Below are 22,861 nucleotides of genomic sequence, written 5' to 3' on the forward strand. Positions count from 1 at the left end.
AGCGTAGCTTAGCTTAGCTTTGCACAGTGCAGAAGCGATTCGGCGAGTTTTCTCAAAGCTCAAAAACATGCTGATCAGAAGAAACGCCGTCTCTGTTTATCGCAGTAAATTTGCTTGCATCTTTAGCTGCCATCCTGATTTGGCACTCACTGATACGGCAGCTCCAAAAACCTTCAGAAACTTCAGGAAAGCTCAATTTGTTAATACTATCAAGTGTCGTCTGGTGAAACAATAAACCAACTGTTCATGAGGGAGGGGGAAAAAGAAAATGTAGTCGACAGCAAAAGGGAAAAACAACCGTTTGTCGTCTTTTGTTTAATTCTGGCGAAGCAGCATCGCATCCGTTACTTTGACTCAGAAGTAAATGTAAAACATGTTTTATATTCTATATCATACCAGCACACCAGACTGAGAACGTGACCACGGTTCATATTGACTGACCGCTGCAGGGTTTTCTGTTCTCCCCTCGGCGGCAGCGGCTTCCAAACACTCTGAGACAATTAGCAGACTTGTGTCGATACAAAACCTTATTTACAAGTTTACTTATGAGTTTGTTCCTGGGAAATAACAAAGTCCGGCTTCTTTTTGATTTCCTCCATCCTAAGAGAAACAGTTTGGCTGGTATTGACCTACTTCTCTAAGTCCGATACAAAGGCAAATAACTCCCATGATTACCTTCCAAGTAATATTAAGATGGAAATGCAGACAAGTGCATCGCAGGTGAGCTAATAAGTGTCAATGTGCCAGTGGGGGTGTAGGGGGGGTGGGGGGGGTGGGAGGGGGTTTCCAGCAGTGTTTTCAGTTTCACTGTCTTTAGCCCATCGTGTTGCGCCGCTGGCTGCGTTTCCGTCTCCAGCGCGGTGATGTTGCTCTCTGCTAAATGCTGCCCGGCTGCTGAACCTGCCGTGTCTCCAGCCCCCCCCCCCCCCCCCCCCCCCCCCCCCGTAAAAGTGCGTATTGATTATGGCGCCCTGTCAGTGCTGATAATGAGTGTAACTATGATCACATGTCTGTGATTCAAACAGTGTAAGTGAAAACAGACCATCTGCTTTGCTGTGATCGTTCCAGTACTAATCAGTTTCCTAACGTTGATTTTACTTTTGTCGATAGGACCAAATACTTAAAACACTTTATGTTCCGTCAGTGTTGTGGTGAGCTTATCTGCACTTTTTTTTTTTTTTTTTTAATACATATTAATTTGAGAGGATTGAAATCTTTATACAGGTTAGTGACTTTTTGACTGAAAGCTCATTACTTCTCATTCCTTCCTGAACACGTTCTCCACCTTACACTGTGTTTTCCAAACAGAAAAAGTCATATCTCCTCACTTGTAAACAACCATCATCGGAGAACTTCACACGCAGCGGGGCTGTTTAGGGCCTTGCAGGGCGGCTAGTTTTTCTAGTTACACAGACAGGATGTCCAAAAGTGCCAAAATAAGGTTCAGAATCACGGGGATTCAGAGGTGTAATGATCCCCTCCAACTGTGAAGGAGGGCAGATATCTAGTGCCATTTTGCAGTACATGTGTAATTATTATAAAATGCATCATGACGTATCAGTTGACCTACAATACAAAACCCTCGCAGAGTCATTTTCATATATAAAGAGAATTGTCTGAGTTGTATTATACTTTTGTAACCGTGTACCAATGCAGGGTAGTAACGACGTGTCAAATCTTGTTCTTTGAGCTCAAATCAATAAAAGTGAGGCGGCAGCGAGGCGACGTCGGACATCAGTTTCTGTTTTATGACGAAAAAGGAGACGCAAGACGAGCGCTTGCAGTGATTGTGGTGATGACGACGACAGATAATAATGTATAGATGTATTTGGAGTGGTTGGGAGGAAGGCTGTGGATTGTGTAAATGTCCTGTATGACTGGAAACTGATAATATACTCACTGTGGCCTACCAGACTCACCCTGCTGTGTCCGCCTTGTTACTGCCGCAACGACACCTGAACCAAAAACACTTCAACATTTTTGGCACGTAGGTCCATTCGGCTTCACGCTGAGAGTTTGATGAGAGGCTCGATTCTACTCCTGTTTTCTGAAAGACGCGTGGCGGCCAGGAGACACGGGGAGCGAGGAGGCCTGAGCCGAGACCGACAGCTCGCAAATCTTCATCCATCCTCGGTCGGCTAAAGCCTCTGATCCCCAACCGGTCTGATTTTCTTGACCCGTCGCCCCCCCCCTTCAATGACGAGCTGCGACCCAAGTCGAGGAAAATATTCCACTTTTCAAATATATTGAACTAACGTAGGGTGCCGTTTGACGCTGTGAATGTCGAGTAGAATAGTAGAGTCATCCAACGCAAACACAAGATTAGTAATGATAATAATAATGCATTTTTGCTTGTTTTTAGTACTTTGAGATTGACAAATGTGAAGTGCTAAAAACAACAATATAGGCTCAAAGCGGCAAATTAAAACATTTAAGAAACGGCAGTAAAATAAATGAGAACGCTTAAAAAAAGAGAGAGAAGTTACCCAAAAATGTTTTATGTTGAATTAGCTGCATTTTACTTAAAACTCTGATGTGTGGATAAAAAGTGTCCACCCTATAAGCTCCATGGGGAACCAATTTTGGTCCGGTTGAGGATCCCTGAGCTCGCCGGACTCGTCGGCTCCTGGTTGCTGTTTGATATTCAGGGTCCAGGTTCTCATCCTGCTCTTCCCATGAAACCAAATAATCAATAACCAACAAACTCCTTTTATATTCATGTATCTTGAACAAATGACACGTAGTTGTAAGCAGATGCAAAAAAAATTATTTGTGAAATTTAATAAGTTTGAGGGGAAATGCTTTGCTGAAATTGGGATTTTCTCTGGTGTTTTTCATATAAAAGTCTGTCAACTAATCATTTTAAAAGTTAAAAACTACATTTACGGTGCACTGATATCACTGTCTTCTGATTGGTTGAATTTATGAGTGAAAGGAAACAGAATTTATCATCGTTCACTCCGTCTGTTGTGGCATGTCTATTACTCATGCTGACCTGGCGTAAAGTAACATTTTCCATACACCGTGCAGCCCTCGTGCATGCACACGTTATTATATGCATGCTGAGACAGACCGGCTGACATAGACCTGCAGGTGACTGTGTGTCCAACAGGTTTGTCTGTCTCTGGTTTTAATTCTCCTCAATCTGGACTGGCAGGCTCACTCTTGACGGGCCATAAGCGCTTTAGTTTGCGCCTCATCCTGTCAGCTGTAAAGCCGGCATAACTGCTCAGTGATTTCATATATGACACCACATGAGCTTTATAGGAACCAGGACTGGCAATGGTGAGCCTGACAGTCTAGATGGAGGGCAAAACAAACCTGTAGTATAGCAAAATCTACTCGAGGCAGTCCAGCCTCGTGGAGACAGACGTTTACAGGTTCTAGTAGTCTGTGTCTCCACAAATCTCAGCATGCAATAAGAAATCTAATTCAGACTCACAAATATCAATTTTCAAACACAAAGCAAGACACACACACACACACACACACACACACACACACACACACACACACACACACACACACACACACACACACACACACACACACACACACAGGTCATTAAGCTGACTTTAGCAGTGAAGTTGTGGACGAGTCATAGAGGTGGGCAAAGTTTTCAGCCCCTCTTTTCAGCTGGAAGCCCTGTGATGAGACAAAGGAAGGAGGTAGGAAACTCTGTGTGTGTGTGTGTGTGTGTGTGTGTGTGTGTGTGTGTGTGTGTGTGTGTGTGTGTGTGTGTGTGTGTGTGTGTGTGTGTGTGTGTGTGTGTGTGTGTGTGTGTGTGTGTGTGTGTGTGTGTGTGTGTGTGTGTGTGTGTGTGTGTGTGTGTGTGTGTGTGTGTGTGTGTGTGTGTCTTGCTTGGGGCTCACTGCTTCACTTCCCAATGTCAAATCCTTTTCGGTTGTGGTTTGTTCTGCAGCTGGTCTGTTTAATTGAGTCCTACCTGTTCTGGAGCATCTCTCTCTCTCTCTCTCTCTACGTTGTTGTCTTGGATCTTTTCTGCATCTGTGCTGTCGAAGTGGCTCACTGTTTCTGAATTTGTCGTTAGGATGTATTTGTACGTTTTTTAAAATTAATAAACAAACACACAGATCGACTCTGATTCGACACTGCTGACTCATGACCTCAACAGGTTTGCTTTAAAGGAGTCATATGATGCTAAATTCATTTCAGGAAGGTTTTCCAACTGTAACAATCATCCTCATACCTGGACTGACGCCCCAGAAGTGAAGACAGTCTGTCCTCTCTCTCCCTGGCTTGTTTCAGTTTATAAAAAGTGTGTTGCTCCAAGCAGCCAATCAGAATCAAACCCTATATAGTGTCATCGGGGGTTTAGCCAATCCCAAACAAAGGTAGGCCATCCCAATGACTCCTCCCACAATTAAGCAGCTCTGCTCTGGCACATGGCACCACGAGAGGAAGTACTTCCTCCTCTTCCCAGATGGGCATGTGTGGGCGGAGCCAGTCCAGCTCACACAGACACAGCAGATTCTGAATGCAGCTCCTATGATCCAATATTCAAATGGGGGTAAATCAAGGAAAGCTGGATTTGGGGCGATAATAGTGTTTTTGGACCGAGATCATGTGAAAGTGTTGAAAATCTGCATAATAAGACCCCAAACAAGTGAGTTTGAACTTTTCCAAGAATGGAATTTGAAATCATTAAAATTTTCTACTTTCAGGACAGAAACACTAAAATCAACAAGAGACTTTATTGTTAATCTCGTTACTGGCTGGGATCTGAGATGTCTGGATGTGGTACTAACATTTCCTTTATCTCTTATCACATTCTTGCATAAATGCCTCGGACTGGTTTTCATTTCACTCTTGTGAAACCTGCACTGCTGTGACATCATCACCTGCAAACCAAACTAAATACACTGAAACGGCACGTTGACGTTCATATGAACTTCACCTGCTTTGGCTTCTGCAGGACTGTTAGTGACCGTGTCACAATAATCCCGCTGGATTTAAAGGTTTGAACATCAAGCTTTAGTTCACACCTGGGACTTCAGTTTCCACTGACTTCGTTCCACCTCTGCAGATTATAAGAAAACGTGTGTGTGTGTGTGTCTTCATCGCTCCGCTTCCTTCTCTCATCTCTGTGCTTCAGTAAGATCACTCTTCCTTTTGCTTCTCGTCTAACTGCCTTTTGTTGTTGTTGGGGGGTCGTTGTGTGAAGTCGCTCTGCTCTTTTTATCTCTGTAAACATTTCCCCCCGTCCTTCTCCTCTCTCCGCGGCAGAAATCTCGCCGAGACGTCGGCAACTTCGACAAGGAGTTCACGAAGATGGCGGTGGAGCTGACGCCGACGGACAAGCTCTTCATCATGAACCTGGACCAGAACGAGTTCCAGGGCTTCTCCTACAACAACCCCGAGTTCATCATACAAGTTTGAGGAGTCCCCGTCGGCGACACGCCGCCCAGAATAAACTTTATTCCCAACGCGTCCAGCTCAGTTACATCACGCTCTCATCCCCCGTTTCATGATCAAGTAACACACACACACACACACACACACACACACACACACACACGTTCACATCTGTCAGCAGATTGAGACTAAACCCGCCGATGTGTTTCCACTTTTCAGAAGTGTGTGTGTGTGTGTGTGTGTGTGTGTGTGTGTGTGTGTGTGTGTGTGTGTGTGTGTGTGTGTGTGTGTGTGTGTGTGTGTGTGTGTGTGTGTGTGTGTGTGTGTGTGTGTGTGTGTGTGTGTGTGTGTGTGTGTGTGTGTGTGTGTGTGTGTGTGTGTGTGTGTGTGTGTGTGTGTGTGTGTGTGTGTGTGTGTGTGTGTGTGTTCTATTGATCTGCAGCTGTGTGTCTGTTTACTTAATTTCCCTCTCTTTGGCCTGTAAAAGTTGCGTCATAAACATTCCATGATCGATGTGTCACGTATGTGCTCACACACACACGTGTGTGTGTGTGTGTGTGTGTGTGCGCGCCCGCGTACAGGCTGCAGTTAGTCGGGAAAGAAAGTTTTGAATTACAGAAGTCCTGTTTTCTAACCTCATGTCTAAGTTAGTCCTAAACTTAGTCTTAAGCACGTCTTGTCTTCCAAATCAATGCAAAAAAAAAAGAAGAAAAACATATATAGATATATATATGTATAAATACTCCTCTTGAAAAAGATGCCTGTTTGGCAGCGATATTATTATTAACACACAAAAAAAAAAAAAAAAAAAGTATTTCTCTTGCTTAATCTCTCTTTCTCTTGTCTCTATGGCCCTGTGTACGCGGTGGCTTCGTGCTGTGTTGGCCTCTACAGTCGTTGTGGTGCGGCTCCTCTATGCATGCCATGTTTGTCGGGTGCAGTAGTTTCTAGATCTGCTTTCGAGGTCGCGGGGGAGACGAACGCCGCGACGCCTCCAGAATTTCTCGTTGCAAGTCCGTTTTTGTAAAAACCATGCTCACGTTTTTTCCGTTCCCACTCTGAATGCTGTGTCCACTATATCTCTTAACGGTGTTTTAACTGCGCGGCCCGAGGAGTTGGCGTCACGAAAGACTGTTTGTCCTCGGCAAGTAAATATGAGACTGTGAAATGAAACATATAATATAGATGTAATACTTCTGTATGAATTGTTTTTCGGTGTATGTGTACATAGGAATGGGGTCTAGAGCGAGAAGTGGTTCTCTGCACCCCCCCACCCACCACCACCACCACTACCACCCCCCTCCACTTCCATCTCTTCACTTCCTCTGCTTTACACCCTCTTTTTAACCCGTTTACCCACTTTCTATCTCCTCCTCTCCTTTCTCCTCCTGTGCTCCACCCCTCCTCTCTTTGTTCTTTCTTCTCCAGTCCCTCCATCTCCCGGCTCACATTCCCATCACAGCATTTCCTGGAAAGAAAGAGAGAGAGAGAGAGAGAGAGAGAGAGAGGGATGGAAGAGGGGAGAATTAAAATGTTTACTATGCAAAAGGCAGGAGGAGAGGACGAGGAGGAGGAGAAGTCTTTTATTAAGCAACCTGAGAAAATCGTGCAAAAGGAGAAGTACAAATGTGCTGCATGCGCTGTCTTTACCTGCGCGTGAGGGACACCTTCAGAAAGATATCTACATTAAAATGGATTATCATAAAACCACTTTGGTTCTTGTGTTTTTGGCATCGTTTGTTTTGACAACACTGAATAATGAATGTTTCTTTATGTGAAAATACTGAAATGTTTGAACAACTCCAGTTTCATGAAGTTTTAATCTGACTGCTGTTTGTTCATGGTTTTGTTTTATATCTTTCATTTTTTCTTTAAAGGAAGTAGAAGAAAAAAAAACCCCATAAGGATCCCCTGACATATTCTAAACAAATCCAAAATGCTCCTAATTAACTTTGTAAGTCATCATATCGATAAGTGTCATAGTTTAAAACATGTATCAGCGTAAAGGAATAAATACTCACTTTCATTCAAACGGGATCTTTTCAGGAGCAGCAGGGGAACAACTTTCATTTCTTCTCCCCGAAGAGGAAAGCTCAGCTCTCATGACTCTTACTTTGTTTAGTGCTGGACATGATGCACAAAAGCATGAATCAAGGCGACTGACCAAGTTTGACTCTCATCTATTAATTTACATGGAGGCGCCTCTTTGGTTGGTCACTGCGTTGCTTTTACTCTCTTCACCCAGCATTAAATATGCATAGTCCATCTTTTATTCATCCATGTTATGATCTGTTGGTGGTCTGAATCCTGATGAGGTTTTTAGAATGGACATGTGAAGACGACCCCCCCCCCCCCTCCATCGTTAAAAAATAAATAAATCATTTGAATTTGATATGACGGATTTATTATTCAAAATGCTCTGAGAGAATATTTTATCATCCCAATTTGCATGTGAAGAACTGGAGACTTCACAGTGTATTTTAGTCTATTCTCCTCGGAACAGACGGTAGCGGCCGGTGTCGGCAGCTTATCTGTATAGAAGAAAAATATACAGGACAAAATAAAAAAACAACGGGGACACATTTTTGCTCCGACCTGAACCACAAAACGGTGTATTCTTTAACTCTGTCCTGGCGCTGGCTGCACAAACTACAGGGCGAGCAGAGACACAGACACACACACACTCGTTATCACCCCTATAGTGGCAATTCAATGTCACCAACTGACCTCAGGTGCAGGTTTTGCAGACTGTGGGAGGACGCCCACTCACGCTTGGGAAGAACATGGAAACTCCACACAGAAGTTCCCGGCTGCTGCCCATGACCTCGCTACGAGGCTTGTAGCGCCGCTTTATGTAATAACGGTGCAATATGTAGTAAGTTAATACATTTCAACTCGATATGTAATAACGCCGCATTTTGGAACAAACTTTACCGCATTTTGTAGTAATTTGTTACATATTGTAACAATTACAAAATGCGGGTGTGTAGAGTTTGTTGCAATATGTAAGAATGTAAGAAATTGTCAACTCATTTTGTAATAATCTGCATTTTTTTTTTTTTTTTAATAAATGTTGCATTTTGTAACAACTTGTTACAAAATGCAACATTACAAAATGCAGGTGCTCTTTTTTTTGGAAAATTTAATAATTTGGTGCGTTATGTAAGAAATCATCAAAATTGATGCCTTAATTAGAAAAGCCCTGATACCATCAGGATAACATTAAGCTTTCCAGCTTAATTAGGATTTATTAAACAAACTAGTAGGACGTTGTATTGCTCAAGCCTAAATCAAAAGTAACTGTATTCATTATAATGGAGAGTTTGTTCACAAGCTAGAAACTAAAGCTTATTTATTGCATTATTACATATTGCACTACGCCACCATGAAGCCCACAAAACTATATAAAGCAACTAAATCCACAGGAACATATAAAGTCCAACTCTTCATACCACAGTGAGCTCTGATGTGTCCTTAGAAAGGGCCAAATTTATCAAATTGATTTAATTCTTTCCCATCGAATATCTTTCATCCTGATAATATGGGGAAAGTTAAATATGCAAGAAGACACTCCTGTTAATATCGATGCTAAAAAATGCCTTTTCAACATTTGAAGTCGTTAAAGTGGTAGATACTTCAACTAACTATAAAGAGGCCTGCACAGCGCACATTGGTTTGTTTCAGCCTTTGGCTGGAAACTGGAATGATTAAAACACAACCATTACTTTCATAACGAGACTACACTCATTGTAAGGCCAGAAAAATCAACTCCGTCATTTTCCCTGGCCATTCTGTGTGGAGGTTGAAAGTTCTCCCTGTACGTATGTGGGCTTTCTCTGCTTCACGGTCCCAGAATCACGCTTTCAAATAGGATTAGTGACACTAAGTTGACCTTTGGTGTGAATGAGACGGCCACTGCCTGGTTCTGTGTTTGTATGATGGATTAGAAGCATGTTCGAGGTGTAGCCTCCCTCCACCTTCACCCCGGCACGACTTTAAGATGAAGCAGGATGGAGACAAATAAGATGAAGGAAATGACAAACACTTCATAAGTTTTTCAAATTAGCAGCACACTGAGAAAGTTCCTTTACCATTTCCTTTATTTCCACCAATGCAAATAAAACGTTTTTTTTCTGTATATTCTGTAACGTACACTGAACACAAAACAATTAAATACTCTATTTTTATGCCCACCCATCCATCCATCCTTCGTTCATATTACTTTATTCAGCTTAAGGTCGATGGGTACTGGAACACTGCACATCATGGTCCCACAGCCTGGACTCGACCAGGCTCCTCCTCTCTGTGAGGAGAGAGGAGCGAACCACTTCACCACAGTATCGTTTCCCCTGCAACATTATTTATTCATGCATTTCTTTCTTTCTTTTTATTTATCTTTTTTTTTTTGGGGGGGGGGGGGGGGTCTCTTTTTGAAATGTTGCCTCAATGTGTTTTGTTTGCTGCATCTCGCTTACATGAGTGGATGAGTGGAGCTCTCCATGGTGCTGAACTGGTTTCAGTCACCACGCGCACACACACACACACACACACACACACACACACACACGGACAGGCGGGGTTATCCTGCACACTGAGCAGAGTTAAGCTGCATTAAAGCAGAAAGTATCCGGAGACGCGCCGCTGGATCTGATCAGTCAATCCGGTTCACACTTTCCTCTCTGGCTCTTCTCTTCTTCTTAATCTTTGTTGCTTGTTTGTTTTTTCCTTTAAAATTTGTAAATCAAGTTTCCAACACTCCAGGATATAAATTCTTTTTAAAAAAGAGAGAAAGAAACGATGACCCATCCTGACAGCAGCAGTCCAGCGGAGCTCGGAGTGTCCAGAAGATGTGCGCTCAGTCTGAACTTCCTGACCGGATGCGCACAAACATAAAACACCAGGAGCGACTTTTGGAGAGTTTGTGAACCGGAGGAGGAGCAGGAGGAGGCTGGGCCGACATGAGGCTGTGTAACCGCGGCGTGATGATGCTGCTGACCACGGCGGGGGCTTTCTGCGCCTTCAGCCTCATGACCATCGCCGTGGGCACCGACTACTGGCTCTACTCCCGCGGGGTGTGCCGCTCCAAGAGCCTCAGCGACAACGAGACGGTGCGCAAGAACGAGGAGGTGCTGACGCACTCCGGGCTGTGGAGGACCTGCTGCACCGAGGGTACATCACCAACCCCCCCCACCCCCACCCCCATGACCACAGGCTGCAGTCACACTGTTAACCAACTCGGCTGCAGCACATCCAAACTTTAGTGTGGAGGCTTGAAAATGTTAGGCATCAGTTGGATAAACGCACCATAATGTCAATATGTTGTACTTAATCCATTTATTGCGTCAAATAGCTCGCAGCAATGTTAATGTTCTACAACAAAATGGTTAGAGATTAAACGCCTAAAATTAAAAAAAAAAAAAATGTTTTCAAAGAAAATTCCAGCTTTTCTCAACTCAGATGTGGTTTGGTTGCAGGATTTGTAAGAATATCCACAAAATCTCCAAAAAGATGCGTAGATATACGAGTAGGCAAGGCAAATTCATTCATCTGAGATTCAGGGCTTTACAAAGAAATAAAAGAAGTTCATCAAAGCAATAAATTCTCTTAGAGTATAAGTATAACTGATAAATAGTATGAAGTATTTTAAAACTCTCCCACACACTGTCGTCCTTTTCACTGGATCAACAGAAATAAATACAACGAAGAAGCTCATTTTCTAAAAAAATAAATAATTTGCACATAAACTGAAATATCAAAATACCTTATTTTTTTTAATTCGTTAAAATTCATCAAAATGCCCAAAACCAAAGGGCCATAACTACATGATCAAAGTTTTAAAAGTAAAAAAAACCTGTTGATAGATGTACAGTAGGTTCTCACCAGTATGCTGGGTCTGACCACTGGGGAATGAAGAGGATGTGAAACAGATGAAGCATTCAGCATCGATTTGGTCTATTGTTTTGTTTCTGGCAGAATTTCTGTAGAGCTGATTGGAGGTTATTTGATAGTTTTAACAGCGAGCAGTAGAAAGTATTTATAACCCGCTCAAGTATTTACAATGTGGTTAAAGAAACAAAAAAACAACAACAACCCTGCTACAGCTAAGTGAGTTGATGAAGGTAGATGAGTACAAATATAAGAATAATAAGCAAAATGTACTTAATAAAAACATTTATAAAACACCATCTTTCATTTGTGAGTGATGATGAAAAACTTATAATTTGACCACCAGGTATTATCACTGATTATTTAAATATCATCGGGTTACTGTAGTAGGATGAAGTACAGGTACTTTCAACTATATCCTCCTAAGGAGTTGTTAATGAGAGTAATTAAAGGTCTCCTGCTTTGTCGCAGACAAAGTGGTACTTTAGTAGATATGACAGAAATATTGATTACCATGTAGAGCAGTACCACCTGAATGTAACGTGTCAGTCAGTCATTTTGATGATTGATAAGATGTTCACGCTTTTCACACGAGCCAAAATAGAGAGATAAAGATATATTGAGTCTGATTCTTTCTTTTCCTCTTTGTCGTTTTGTTTGAACAAAAACAGTTTTGCGCTACAAGAAAAAACAAAACAAGGATTGAATGAAAAAACACTTTCCTGTAACCTGCATCAGAGACATGATTGGTCTTAGAAGCTTTCCTGATTGGATTTTTATTGTTGCCCTGCGTTGCATCTTGAGCAGGAACGGGGAGGAGGGCGGCTCTCCAGCGCCAAACGGATGAAAGACACTTCCTTGATTATTTATGGCTTTATAACAGAAACACCATCTCCCCTCTCGTCCTCTGTTTGAATAGAAAACGCTCCGCTTTTTTATTTATGCCTCATTTGGTTTTCATCCATCTCTTCCTCTGCGCCGCCTTCCGGTGTTGCCGTCACACAATCTCTCATTTGGCTGAAGTGACGGGCAATAAAGCACCGAGGGGACATGGATGCTTCAGAAATCCTGACCCGTGAACTCGTGTGTTTATCAGTCGGTCTGCAGCAGATAAGGGAAAACAAATCAGACAGAAATCCAGACCTGAAGCTGGACTTTGACTCACATACAACAATCAGCAGCTTGGATGATTTCAGGTGGATGATCCGTCTGATTGGTGGTTTACACTCTGTAGTGTGGTTGTGCTTTTGCAGTAAATTGTTTGTGTAAACGTGTAATTCGACATAATATATTGTCGCATCAAAAGTGTAACAGGAGTACCCCGCTCTCATAATTTAGAAAATATTAGAAGTGTTTTTAACTTCAGCTGACTTTGTAAAACTGTACGAGTAAAGCTTTAAAACTAGTTTAAAGAATAAATTAAACTAAATGGTTACAGAGATAATAATAATAATAATAATAATAATAATAATAATAACAACCCACTTCTGAATCCTCTATTTGTGTTTGATATGAACATAGTGCAGTGATTTGTGCTTTTTATTTCTGCTTTCAATAACATTTCCTCTTCCTCCTCCTCCTCCTCCTCCTCCTCCTTCTTCTTCTTCTTCTTCTTCTTCTTCTTCTTCTTCTTCTGTTCATTTCATCCATTGAGAACTTTTTCTCTCGACACTGACAAAGTATTTTTGCTTTTGCTCGGTGATTAAAACTTTGTCCTGCTGACTGTTTGACTGAAGATGAAGACTCGTGTTCCTCTGAACAAACCGTGATGCGATAATGCGAGCGCCCGCCAGGAACAGGACAGAAATACGTCTCATCGCTCTTCATGTCACGACGGTGGATTGAATGAACGTGTTTCCAGTAGTTTTCTCTCCTGACCTGCTCGCCATGGCCGAGTTGTAACCGCCGAGCGAGTTGTGTTTTGGTCGCCATAGTGACGGTCACAAAATCAATACCACTCAATCGGTGCGGCACACAGGGACACATTGATCAATATATTCCTTGTGTGCAGCCGTTGAAAAGCATTGCTGGGTCAAACTTTACTGCGAGCAGGAAGCACCAATCCAGATGATCTTCACAGGATCAAAGTCTGCAGACGTCACGGCCTCTGATAGTGACCATCTGTTAGTCACACTGTTGTTGCAAATCTGCAGCTTTTATATTCATGGAAAAACGCGGCGGGGGACATTATAGGGTGTGGAAAATGTTGGGAATTGTGCAGTAGAAGTTTACGGTCCTTCGGTGGGGCTGCAGAGACCCTCGGCTACTTTAAGTTGTCGTCTTTATATCTTAGCACTTTTCTGTTCGCTTTGAAATTTCCACAAAACCTGCCGGAACTCTCACGGAGAAACTAAAATGATTTCTGGACGCTGTGTTGACCTCCTAACCTGAGTGCGTTCCAGTTCCAGACAAAGACTAAAGACTTTAATCAACAAGAATCTCGAAATTCCATTTTCGAAAGTTTATCATCACCAAGTGACGCGGTCATTAAAGTGTTTACAAGCATCTTGGACGTAGAGCTGAATAGAAATGATAAGGACAGAGAGCCAGGCATGTGACAGAGCTGTAGACTGCTGCTTTGAGCTGCAATTATTCAAACAGCCAAACAAGACGTCATTGATCACTGTCGAGAAGGCAAGCCCTAAGAGCAGGCTATAAAAAGTCTGGATTGTTGTTTCTATACAAATATATAAAGGGTATGGACAGACGACTCTGGAGTAGAGCTCCTTCAATAAGCACTTTGTTTATCGGTCAGAAACTAAACCCCATTAAAATAGTGCAGCTTTTCACACGATCAAGCATGGTGGAGGTACCATCATGCCCCGGGGCTGCTTTCCTGCCTTTGGTACAGGAGTCGTCGCATGAGGTGAAGAAACACTGAAATCCAGCACACCAGGGCTGGTTGTTGAGATTTATGTACTCTGGGTCATTTTGGGTCTTTGAGCAAAACAAGAGTTAAAAGATTAAAGGATTGTTAGGAAATGGAGCCAGCAACCATTTCTCATTCAAATCAAACCCAAACCAAAGGAAATATAGAACTCTGCCTCCTCTGAAAAGATTATAGGATGATCAAATCATTTAAAGAAGGATATTTATGAAAAGAGTGCATTTTCTCTCTTACGCTCTTCAGACATTCTCACTATACAAATTCTATTTATTTACATTTTCTCTAAAGTCACTGCTTGATAAGTTTCATATCTTCATGAATAATCACAAAAACATTTGATTCTGAATCGTCAACTCAGGATATTACTTTTTTTTTCTTTTAATGTTGGGGTTAAAAACTGGAATGTAGTTTTTGCATGCAGTATAGGAGATATTTTGTTATACTTCTAAACCTCTTCACACCCCTCATTCGGATCCGATGTGAGTTTCAGAGACAATGTTCTGAAGTCGTTTAAATTCAGAAAGGAAATGTGATTTTGTCCAGGTTGGGCAGCTCATAACTTTTGTGTTGGAAAACCACAAAATAAAACAACGAGCCGCTGACATGAAATGACCTTTAGAAAAGTAGTCAGTGATGTTCCTCGGAGTACATGATGTATTAAACGTTACAAGATGCTGCCAGTGACGACTCTGCAGAGGCATTTTGGTTCAGCTGTTTTCCCTTTTTCTCTTCAGCGTTTGCCAGCGGAGGCCTCGGGACCGACACGTATTGAAAACATGCAGAAATCAATAGTTTCTCTTGTAGTAGGCATCACATGATGAAACCTGCTGTTTATGCAAATGAACACAGTCATAGAAAATACTTCTCTTTCTATTCCCTCTGATGTTCTGCAGGTACGTTCCGCGGTGTTTGCAAAGACATTGATCACTTTGCTGAAGACGCAGACTACGAGCAGGATGCTGCAGAGTATTTACTACGTGAGTAAAGGGACTGCCTTTGGATTTTAAGGGTTGTTGTTGATGTTAATGATGATGTTAGTGATTTTACTGGCTAAATAAATGAAGAACTGGCTGCTCAGATGATACATGAATACTCTCCTCTGTGCCCTTGTTTCTCAGGAGCAGTACGAGCCTCCAGCCTCTTCCCCATCCTCAGTGTGGGACTGTTGTTTCTTGGAGGCGTGTGTGTCGCAGCCAGTGAGTTCTACAAGTCACGCTACAACGTCATCCTCAGCGCTGGTATACTCTTTGTCTCTGCAGGTCAGACATAAACACGGAAACCTCCTTTTTGGGGCCGAAATATATATATATACACACATATACATAAAAATATGTTTTATTTATTTATTTTTTGAAAGTACAGGAAAGCCCACTTTGTTTACATGGGATATTTAATCACCGACCCAAAGTGAACGTGCTCCACATCCACAAACATTGAAATTGAGGAAAATGCAGAAGCAGGGCAAAGAGAACAGTGAAGCATGAATAAAATAAACTAAATAAAGTGTGAAGTAAATGGAAAAGAGGCTGTAAGGACGCTGTACTGCATGAAACGATTCATTACCTGCAGATGAACTGAACCTTTTGGACAAACTTTTCTCTGCTTAGCGGAAACATTAAAACCCTCATGTGAGTGAAGCTCAGTTCTCTTTATGTTTTACTTTCCTCACCTGCGTCACTGTTCTGTGGACCTGTGGAGGGTCAGGGGTCTGCAGATGGACGTCCTTTCCCAGACGTGTGTGTTTCCCAAGCGTCCGTGTGGGACGGTGTGACGTACAGAAGGACATTTATAATATCGTTTGTTCGTTGAATGAGGCCCGAAGCACAGCGCGTGCTGTGTGTGGGGAGGAAAGATCTGTATGTCTGATCTTCTGATACTTCTGGAACAATCCAGTTTGGATGTGGTTCAGATCTTAGTAGACCTGCATTGGAAATTTTTTTAAGTCAATTCTCTGTGTGACCGGAGGCCATTTTAAAAACCTGAGAACTGGATTGATGGATAACTTGATGAGCAGCAGTATAAATGTATGGATATTCTCGCTCTAACACCCCTTCAATCTTGCTATGTCTTTAGAGTGATAATTACTTTTTGGTTTTCTTGACTTATAATATCAGATAAGACTCTGTTCAGAGTCCATGACCACAAATGTCTGACTTTGCTGCTGTTTTTTTAACCTCAAAATACAGAATAAAGTTTACCTGTTCAATACATTCAGCTATTCTATTGGATCATAATCCTTCGAGTGGAAGAGTAAGATACATTTGTGTGTCACCAGCATATTTAGGAAAACACATTTTGTTCTTATGTAGAATTTGTGTCACTGAAATCATGTCGATTTTAAACAGTAGTGGTCCCAGGATGCAACCTTGAGGAACTCCACATCTAATTTTGTTCAGGCCTCACAAAAAAAAGAAAGAATCAAAACTTTAAGTAAAACTGTGCTTGCTTTTCCCGTTGTAAATAATAGTTTCTATCGATTTGTATGTCTCTTCCGTACTCCTGTACTCAATACAAGTGCGATTCACCGGTTCCATCCCTCTGAACTTTCCCGACAGGCCTCAGTAACATCATTGGCATCATTGTGTACATATCAGCCAACTCGGGGGACCCCAGCCAGAGCGACAACAAGAAGAGCTACTCCTACGGCTGGTCTTTCTATTTTGGAGCGCTGTCCTTCGTGCTGGCCGAGATGGTGGGCGTCCTGGCCGTGCACGTCTTCATCGAGAAGCACCGGCAGCTACGCACAAAAGGCCGGCCTTCCCTGGTGAAGCCGCCCATTTCCCGCAGCTCGTCCTACTACCGGAACCGCTACTACCAGAACCGCAGCCGCCGGTACAGCTACAGGAGCAACCACAGCGTGGGGGACGCCAACTCCTTCAGGACATCGCTGGTGCGAGACCGAGAGCCGTCGATCTCGGCCGAGTCCAAGGTCACGACCCTGACGGGTTTGCCCACGCCGGTGACAGTGGGCTCTGAGTTCATGCTCTACACTTTAACCTCGCCCGTCAAGGACGGGAAGATCGACATGGCCGTGGACGATTTAACAACTTCAGCCGCTCACAACAGCAACGAGATGCTGCAGGGAAACTGTGCTTCCAACAGAAGGACCACGCCCGTCTGAGGGGGGGGGGGGGTTCAGTCGGAGCAGCACATGAAATAACAACAGATTGTCTGGAGTTTTATTGACCTGCAAATACTTTTCAATTTCCTGTTTAGCCGTGAAAAGTAAAGAAAAAGGAGAAATGTGTAAAAACTGATCAAAATGAAAAATCTGAATATGAAAATAGATTTTCAAAAGTATGTTAACCAAAAAGAAATAAAGGGGTCATATTATCCAGCTTTTCAACACTTAGACCTGGATCTCGTTCCAAGTTTATCGCCCCAAATCCAGCTTTTCCTTGATTTTCCTCCATTTGAATATTGGATCATAGGAGCTGCATTCAGAATCTGCTGTGTCTGTGTGAGCTGGACTGGCTCCGCCCACAAATGTCCATCTTGGGAAGAGGAGAAAGTACTTCCTCTCGCAGTGCCATGTGCCAGAGCAAAGCTGCCTAATTGTGGGAGGAGTCAAAGGGAGGGCCGACCTTGATTGTTATTGGCTAAACCCCCGATGACACTATATAGGGTTTGATTTCTGATTGGCTGATTGGAGCAACACACTTTTTAAAACCTGAAACAAGCCAGGGAGAGAGAGAGGACAGACTGTCTTCACTTCTGGGGCGTCAGTCCAGGTATGGAGACGATTAGTACGGCTGGAAAACATTTAGAAAGTGAAATTTGCATCATATGACCACGGTAAATTGAAGTCAACCTTTTGGCTTTAAATAAACGAGTCATATTTTATTTCCTTTCTGATCGCTCCACAGTCTTTTTTTTCTTCTTCTTTTTTTTTTTTTTTAACTACTGTCCGTCCCATTCTGAGGAAAAAAAGAAATATAGGGACACAAGAACATATTCCTGCAATCCTGTGCTCTTTGTTTGTGGCTCTGCTCCGCTTATTACACTAGCTATATCTGTAGTGGGTGCGCAGATGAGTGTGTGTGTGTGTGTGTGTGTGTGTGTGTGTGTGTGTGTGTGTGTGTGTGTGTGTGGCAATAGAAATGTGTGTGTGGCAGTCATGCAGAGAGAGACAGGAAGAAGAGGTTATTGTGAAGAGTAGAAGCAGAGATACAAGGCACATACATCTGGGAATGACATAACTGACTCTATTCTGTCCCTGTCCTCCTTTTTTAGGTGTGTGTGTGTGTGTGTGTGTGTGTGTGTGTGTGTGTGTGTGTGTGTGTGTGTGTGTGTGTGTGTGTGTGTGTGTGTGTGTGTGGGGTGGGGGGGGGGGGCTACATATGCTAGGAGATCGAAACCCCATTAAATGCATTAAAAATGTCTCTATCTGTCTCTGGCTGTGCCTGATTGTGTGTCTGAGTTGCGTAAGCGAGTGAGCATCCATAAGTGTAACAAATGGCTCTGCCCTCACGGTCGTGTCACTTGAGTATTTGTTTACATTGAATAAAGTTTATAAATCAACAGAGTCTTATAAATACATGCTTTGGAGAGGAATCCTGTGTCAGTCAAGGTGTGTTGTTTCTTTTCTGGAGCGGGGCATCTCACCTGTACGAGAGGATATTTAACTACTTGTTCTTTCATAAATGAGCGCAGAACAAAAAATGTCCTCGTCTGGAACAAAGACATAAACATCAGAGAGAGAAAATTAATAAAAATGGACCCCCTGAATATCAAGACTTGCATGTGTGTGTGTGCACATGCATGAATGAGCGGCGTTACAGATGATGACATGCAGGACAAACCGTTCAGACGAGCAGCAGGACGGACGAAGGAAGCCTTGACTCATTACCATGGCAGCAGCCACACTCAGCCGGTCGCTCCACTAAATGCTTATGAAAATGTTCAGTCGGGAAATGACCTCAGAACTCCATCATGAACGTTCCCAGTCAGTCAGTGAGCTGTACGCACGTCTCGCCTTCTATTGCTTATCCCACAATGTCGGCGGCTTGTAAGGGAACCGTGAGAACCAACCTGAGCAGAGTCTCTACTGTGATCATGAGGTTAAACTGGAATCAGCATTGAAGCATTTATTTATTCTATTTACAGTCCAAATGAGGATTAACGGATTCAGATTTGGAATCTTGCAGGACAATTTTTCCAACTCAAGGTGGCGTGTTGAGTTGCTCAAAGAAGCAACAAAACAATGACTGAAGCTCTTTTTTTGCAGATGAGTTGCTCTGCTGAAAGCCGGATGCTGGTTTATGTCGAGTTTGAAAGATCAGGTGTAAATGTACATGAACCCTTTCAAGATCCTTTACACGCAGTATTGGCCTCAACGCAGACGTCAGTACAGATGATATGAACAACTCTATAAAGTTTATGCATCACTGTCCTGAGCCAGAATCTACAAATATGTGACATCAGCATATATAGTTGTAGATATCGATCATTGATTTTTATGTTTTCATGGTTTTAATGCCAAATACTGTAAAGACTTAATTTTCTAAATGTATAAGACTGTTAAAGATGTTAATTTGTCTTTAATGGGACTGTAATCACGTCCGTAACAGTAAAGAACAGTTATCAGTGTTTGTGAAAGCACCACTGAGGCACCTCATTTTCAATTAATAAACAGCTCGGCAATTTCCTTCAGTTTATTATAATAACTGTCAGATGGAAAAAATTAAAAAACCCTGAAGGCTGCATAAACTAAAATCACCAGATCACATTAACTGTCACTCTGCAGATCATTTAAGGTGGTAGTGTAGAATTTAATTACTGTTTTTTGTATTTTTTTTCCAATGCTGCTTTGTGTATTCCTCTTAGTTCTGAGTTCCTAAGAGCTCTGAGAAAATGCAATGGAGGCTTCTGATAGGCTCAATCTTATGTCAGGGGTTTACTGCATTAACAATATGGTGGCTGAATATCCTCAGGACTGAAATGGAAGTGTGATTACATCTTTACTTACCTCATGCAGCCCAAAAACAATAAATAACTGCATTCATATCTTTGTTTAGTTCAAAACTCAACACAGGAAAAGTGGTGATAATGTGCAATTGTCTAAAATGTGTTACCACAGAAATTCCTCCACAATTAACATGAGTGCAGCGCCCCCTGCTGGCTTTATGCAGACCTCCTGAGCGATCTGTGGGAGGTGAAAGTTTCATCAGCTCCTTTGGAGATTGTTCATTTGTTTGCTTTTGTGGTCAAGTGTGTATTATGTACATTATTATATACTGGGGGAACTAATAATCGTTGATGAAAATGCTCTGTCTATGATGTTTGTTGTCTTTCTAATATTTAAAATGTACCCGTTGAATGCTAGTGAAAGTTAACCAATTCAACTCATTTCATTTAGAATGATCTGGAAACTTTGAAACTGATATGGGGAAATAGTTCCACTATTATTTTGCCAGATTAAATCCCCAATTGCAGGAAGTGCATGTGCTGGTGCTTCAATTCATACACAACACATGAGAGAACTACACACACATCTTTAGCACCTCTGGCTCCCTGAACCGTTCACATGTTTATAACTAAATAAACATTTTATTATTATTATTATTATTATTATTATTATTATTATTATTATTATTATTATTATTATTATATTTATATTTACACGCCAGAGTCATTTTCAAAAGGATTCCTATCTCTGGGATTTAAAAAAGGCATTAATAAAATGGGTGGAATTTGCTAAAACAACAAGAAATGGGAAATAAAAAACCCTAAAATTATTTGAATTTCTAAAAGAAAAAGAAAAGCTTAAAATAGCTTTAAAAAGAAAAAACACATTAAACTGTTTGAAAATTTTCAAAATATCTAAATTTTATTCAAAAACGTTTGGAAACATTTGGAAGTGTAATGACATTTTTACTATTGTAAGTTTTTAAAGGTTAATCATGTGTTGTTGCTCCTGTTACATTTGATCTGGCAGAAAGCGCCTCTTTTAGGTTGCAGAGTCCTGCACTAAACCAATGTGTTCTATTTTCACAGGTTGACGTCACACTGTTGTGATTTGATGCTTTAATCAAGCCACGGTTCAGTGGTGCACCTCGTGCAGCTTCGTGCAAGTTTGAACCCTCAGTGCAGCCAGAGAGCTCTTCCTGTGTGATATTAATGCTTGTTTAATATGAATAGCCATTGTCTTCAGTGAATTATGTCTTCACAGGCCCTGAACATTGACCCCACGAACGCTCAAAAGTGCTACACTATGTGTACACAAGATGGCAGTGTATGCTGCAAACTCAAATTTCATGAAGACTCCGGTGAGTTCTGATGAGCCACTATATGGTGATTTATTTAGTCTAAATAAAGGTTTTATTTTAATGTCACTGTCGTCTGTTGTTGCCACTACAACAAAAAATCAATTCAGTCCTTGCTATAAGAACAATATGTATCTGCCAAAATGCTACAAGTGAAATAATTCAAATAAATTCTGCAAAAGTTACTAATTGTAATATAGTTTTGAGGGCGAAAACTTTAAAATTGTGTACAAAGACGCATTATAAACTCTATCACGTTGTTATAGCTCCTCTGCCACCTCAGACGATAAATAGTCATTTGTAACGACTAGACGTTAAATAGAGGAAGATTATCATTGTGATAGAACAATGAAGATGTATACATTTGTTTTCAAAACACAAGAATCAGTTAAATTAAAAATGAGTTCACCCCAGATGGGACTCGAACCCACAATCCCTGGCTTAGGAGGCCAGTGCCTTATCCATTAGGCCACTGGGGCTTACGTCACTTATGGAGTGAGCTCCAGAGTTATAAAGTTAAGAACAAACATATTTATCACAGGACTTGCAATGCGCTTTTACGGATGTTTTGACGTTGTGAAGAGATTAATAAATGTGACTTATAAAAGATACAAACCAAAAACTCGTCGCAAGAGTGCCTTACTGCCAACCAATGAGCGCCTTACTGCCAACCAAGAGCGCCGCCATTTCTCTCTTGGCACCGGAAGTGATGTGTTCGTTATACGGGAAGTGGTATTCTTCGTGGGTCTCTGTGTTTATTCAGCGTGAAGTGGCCGGAGGATTTTAAACCACGGTCGTGTTTCTATTGCGTGAAGCAGACGGCAGATTATAAAGTAACGGATCGTTTGCAACTGACGTCAGATTTCCTATCTCCGATCCGCTTGGGTCCGCCATACAGCTGCATAAGATCATATCTCCGTATCGGATCCATGTGATTTTTCCCAAATTTATGAAGGAGGCATCGTCCTCAAATGTAGGCACGATGTCCGTTTAAATTAGTCCTCAGCCTCTCGCCTCACTGCCAGAATGTCCCAGTTAAAAAAAAAAAAAAAGGTTCCTAGTGCAAATCCCGGCTGGAGCCTTTCTGTGTGGAGTTTTCATGTTCTCTCCGAGTGTGCGGTTTTCCTCCGGTACCTTGACCCTGACTCCCTGAGCTCCACCCCCGGCCTCCATCACCTCCCCAGAGCGCTGCGATGTGTGGCTGCTGAAGACGGTCCATTTGGTGATGAAATCTCCCGTCGGGGGACTAATGAGGGACTATTAATAAATTAACTGCCGTCAATCTGTCCCGTGTAGTGAACGAGCCGACAGCGTAGAAATATGCTAGTAGATCTTTACTATATGTGTAGAGTCCCGCCAGTCTACACCATAGAGTAAAGATCTACTGGAGCATCTCTACTGTGTAGACATACACAATCTAGTGGAGGTCTTCTACTGTATTTCTATG

General features: G+C 42.0%; 1 protein-coding gene across 1 annotated transcript; it reads left to right on the forward strand.

The window, feature by feature from the left end:
* Positions 1 to 9,966: 9,966 nt before the first annotated feature.
* LOC308110347 (voltage-dependent calcium channel gamma-3 subunit-like) lies at positions 9,967 to 17,408 on the forward strand. Its single transcript, XM_080464586.1, has 4 exons — positions 9,967 to 10,545; positions 15,043 to 15,126; positions 15,268 to 15,408; positions 16,705 to 17,408. The coding sequence occupies exons 1-4, from the start codon at positions 10,335 to 10,337 to the stop codon at positions 17,268 to 17,270; spliced, it is 1,002 nt and encodes a 333-aa protein (XP_080320712.1). The 5' UTR covers positions 9,967 to 10,334; the 3' UTR covers positions 17,271 to 17,408.
* The last annotated feature ends 5,453 nt before the right edge of the window (positions 17,409 to 22,861 follow it).

This window comes from Lipophrys pholis (assembly GCF_963383615.2).
Source record: "Lipophrys pholis genome assembly, chromosome: 5".
Taxonomy (NCBI): domain Eukaryota; kingdom Metazoa; phylum Chordata; class Actinopteri; order Blenniiformes; family Blenniidae; genus Lipophrys; species Lipophrys pholis.

Coding starts and splice junctions, on each gene's coding strand:
- LOC308110347 (XM_080464586.1), top strand. CDS start 10,335: ATGAGGCTGTGTAACCGCGGCGTGATGATGCTGCTGACCACGGCGGGG. Junction 10,546..15,042: donor GAGGACCTGCTGCACCGAGG/GTACATCACCAA, acceptor GATGTTCTGCAG/GTACGTTCCGCGGTGTTTGC. Junction 15,127..15,267: donor TGCTGCAGAGTATTTACTAC/GTGAGTAAAGGG, acceptor CTTGTTTCTCAG/GAGCAGTACGAGCCTCCAGC.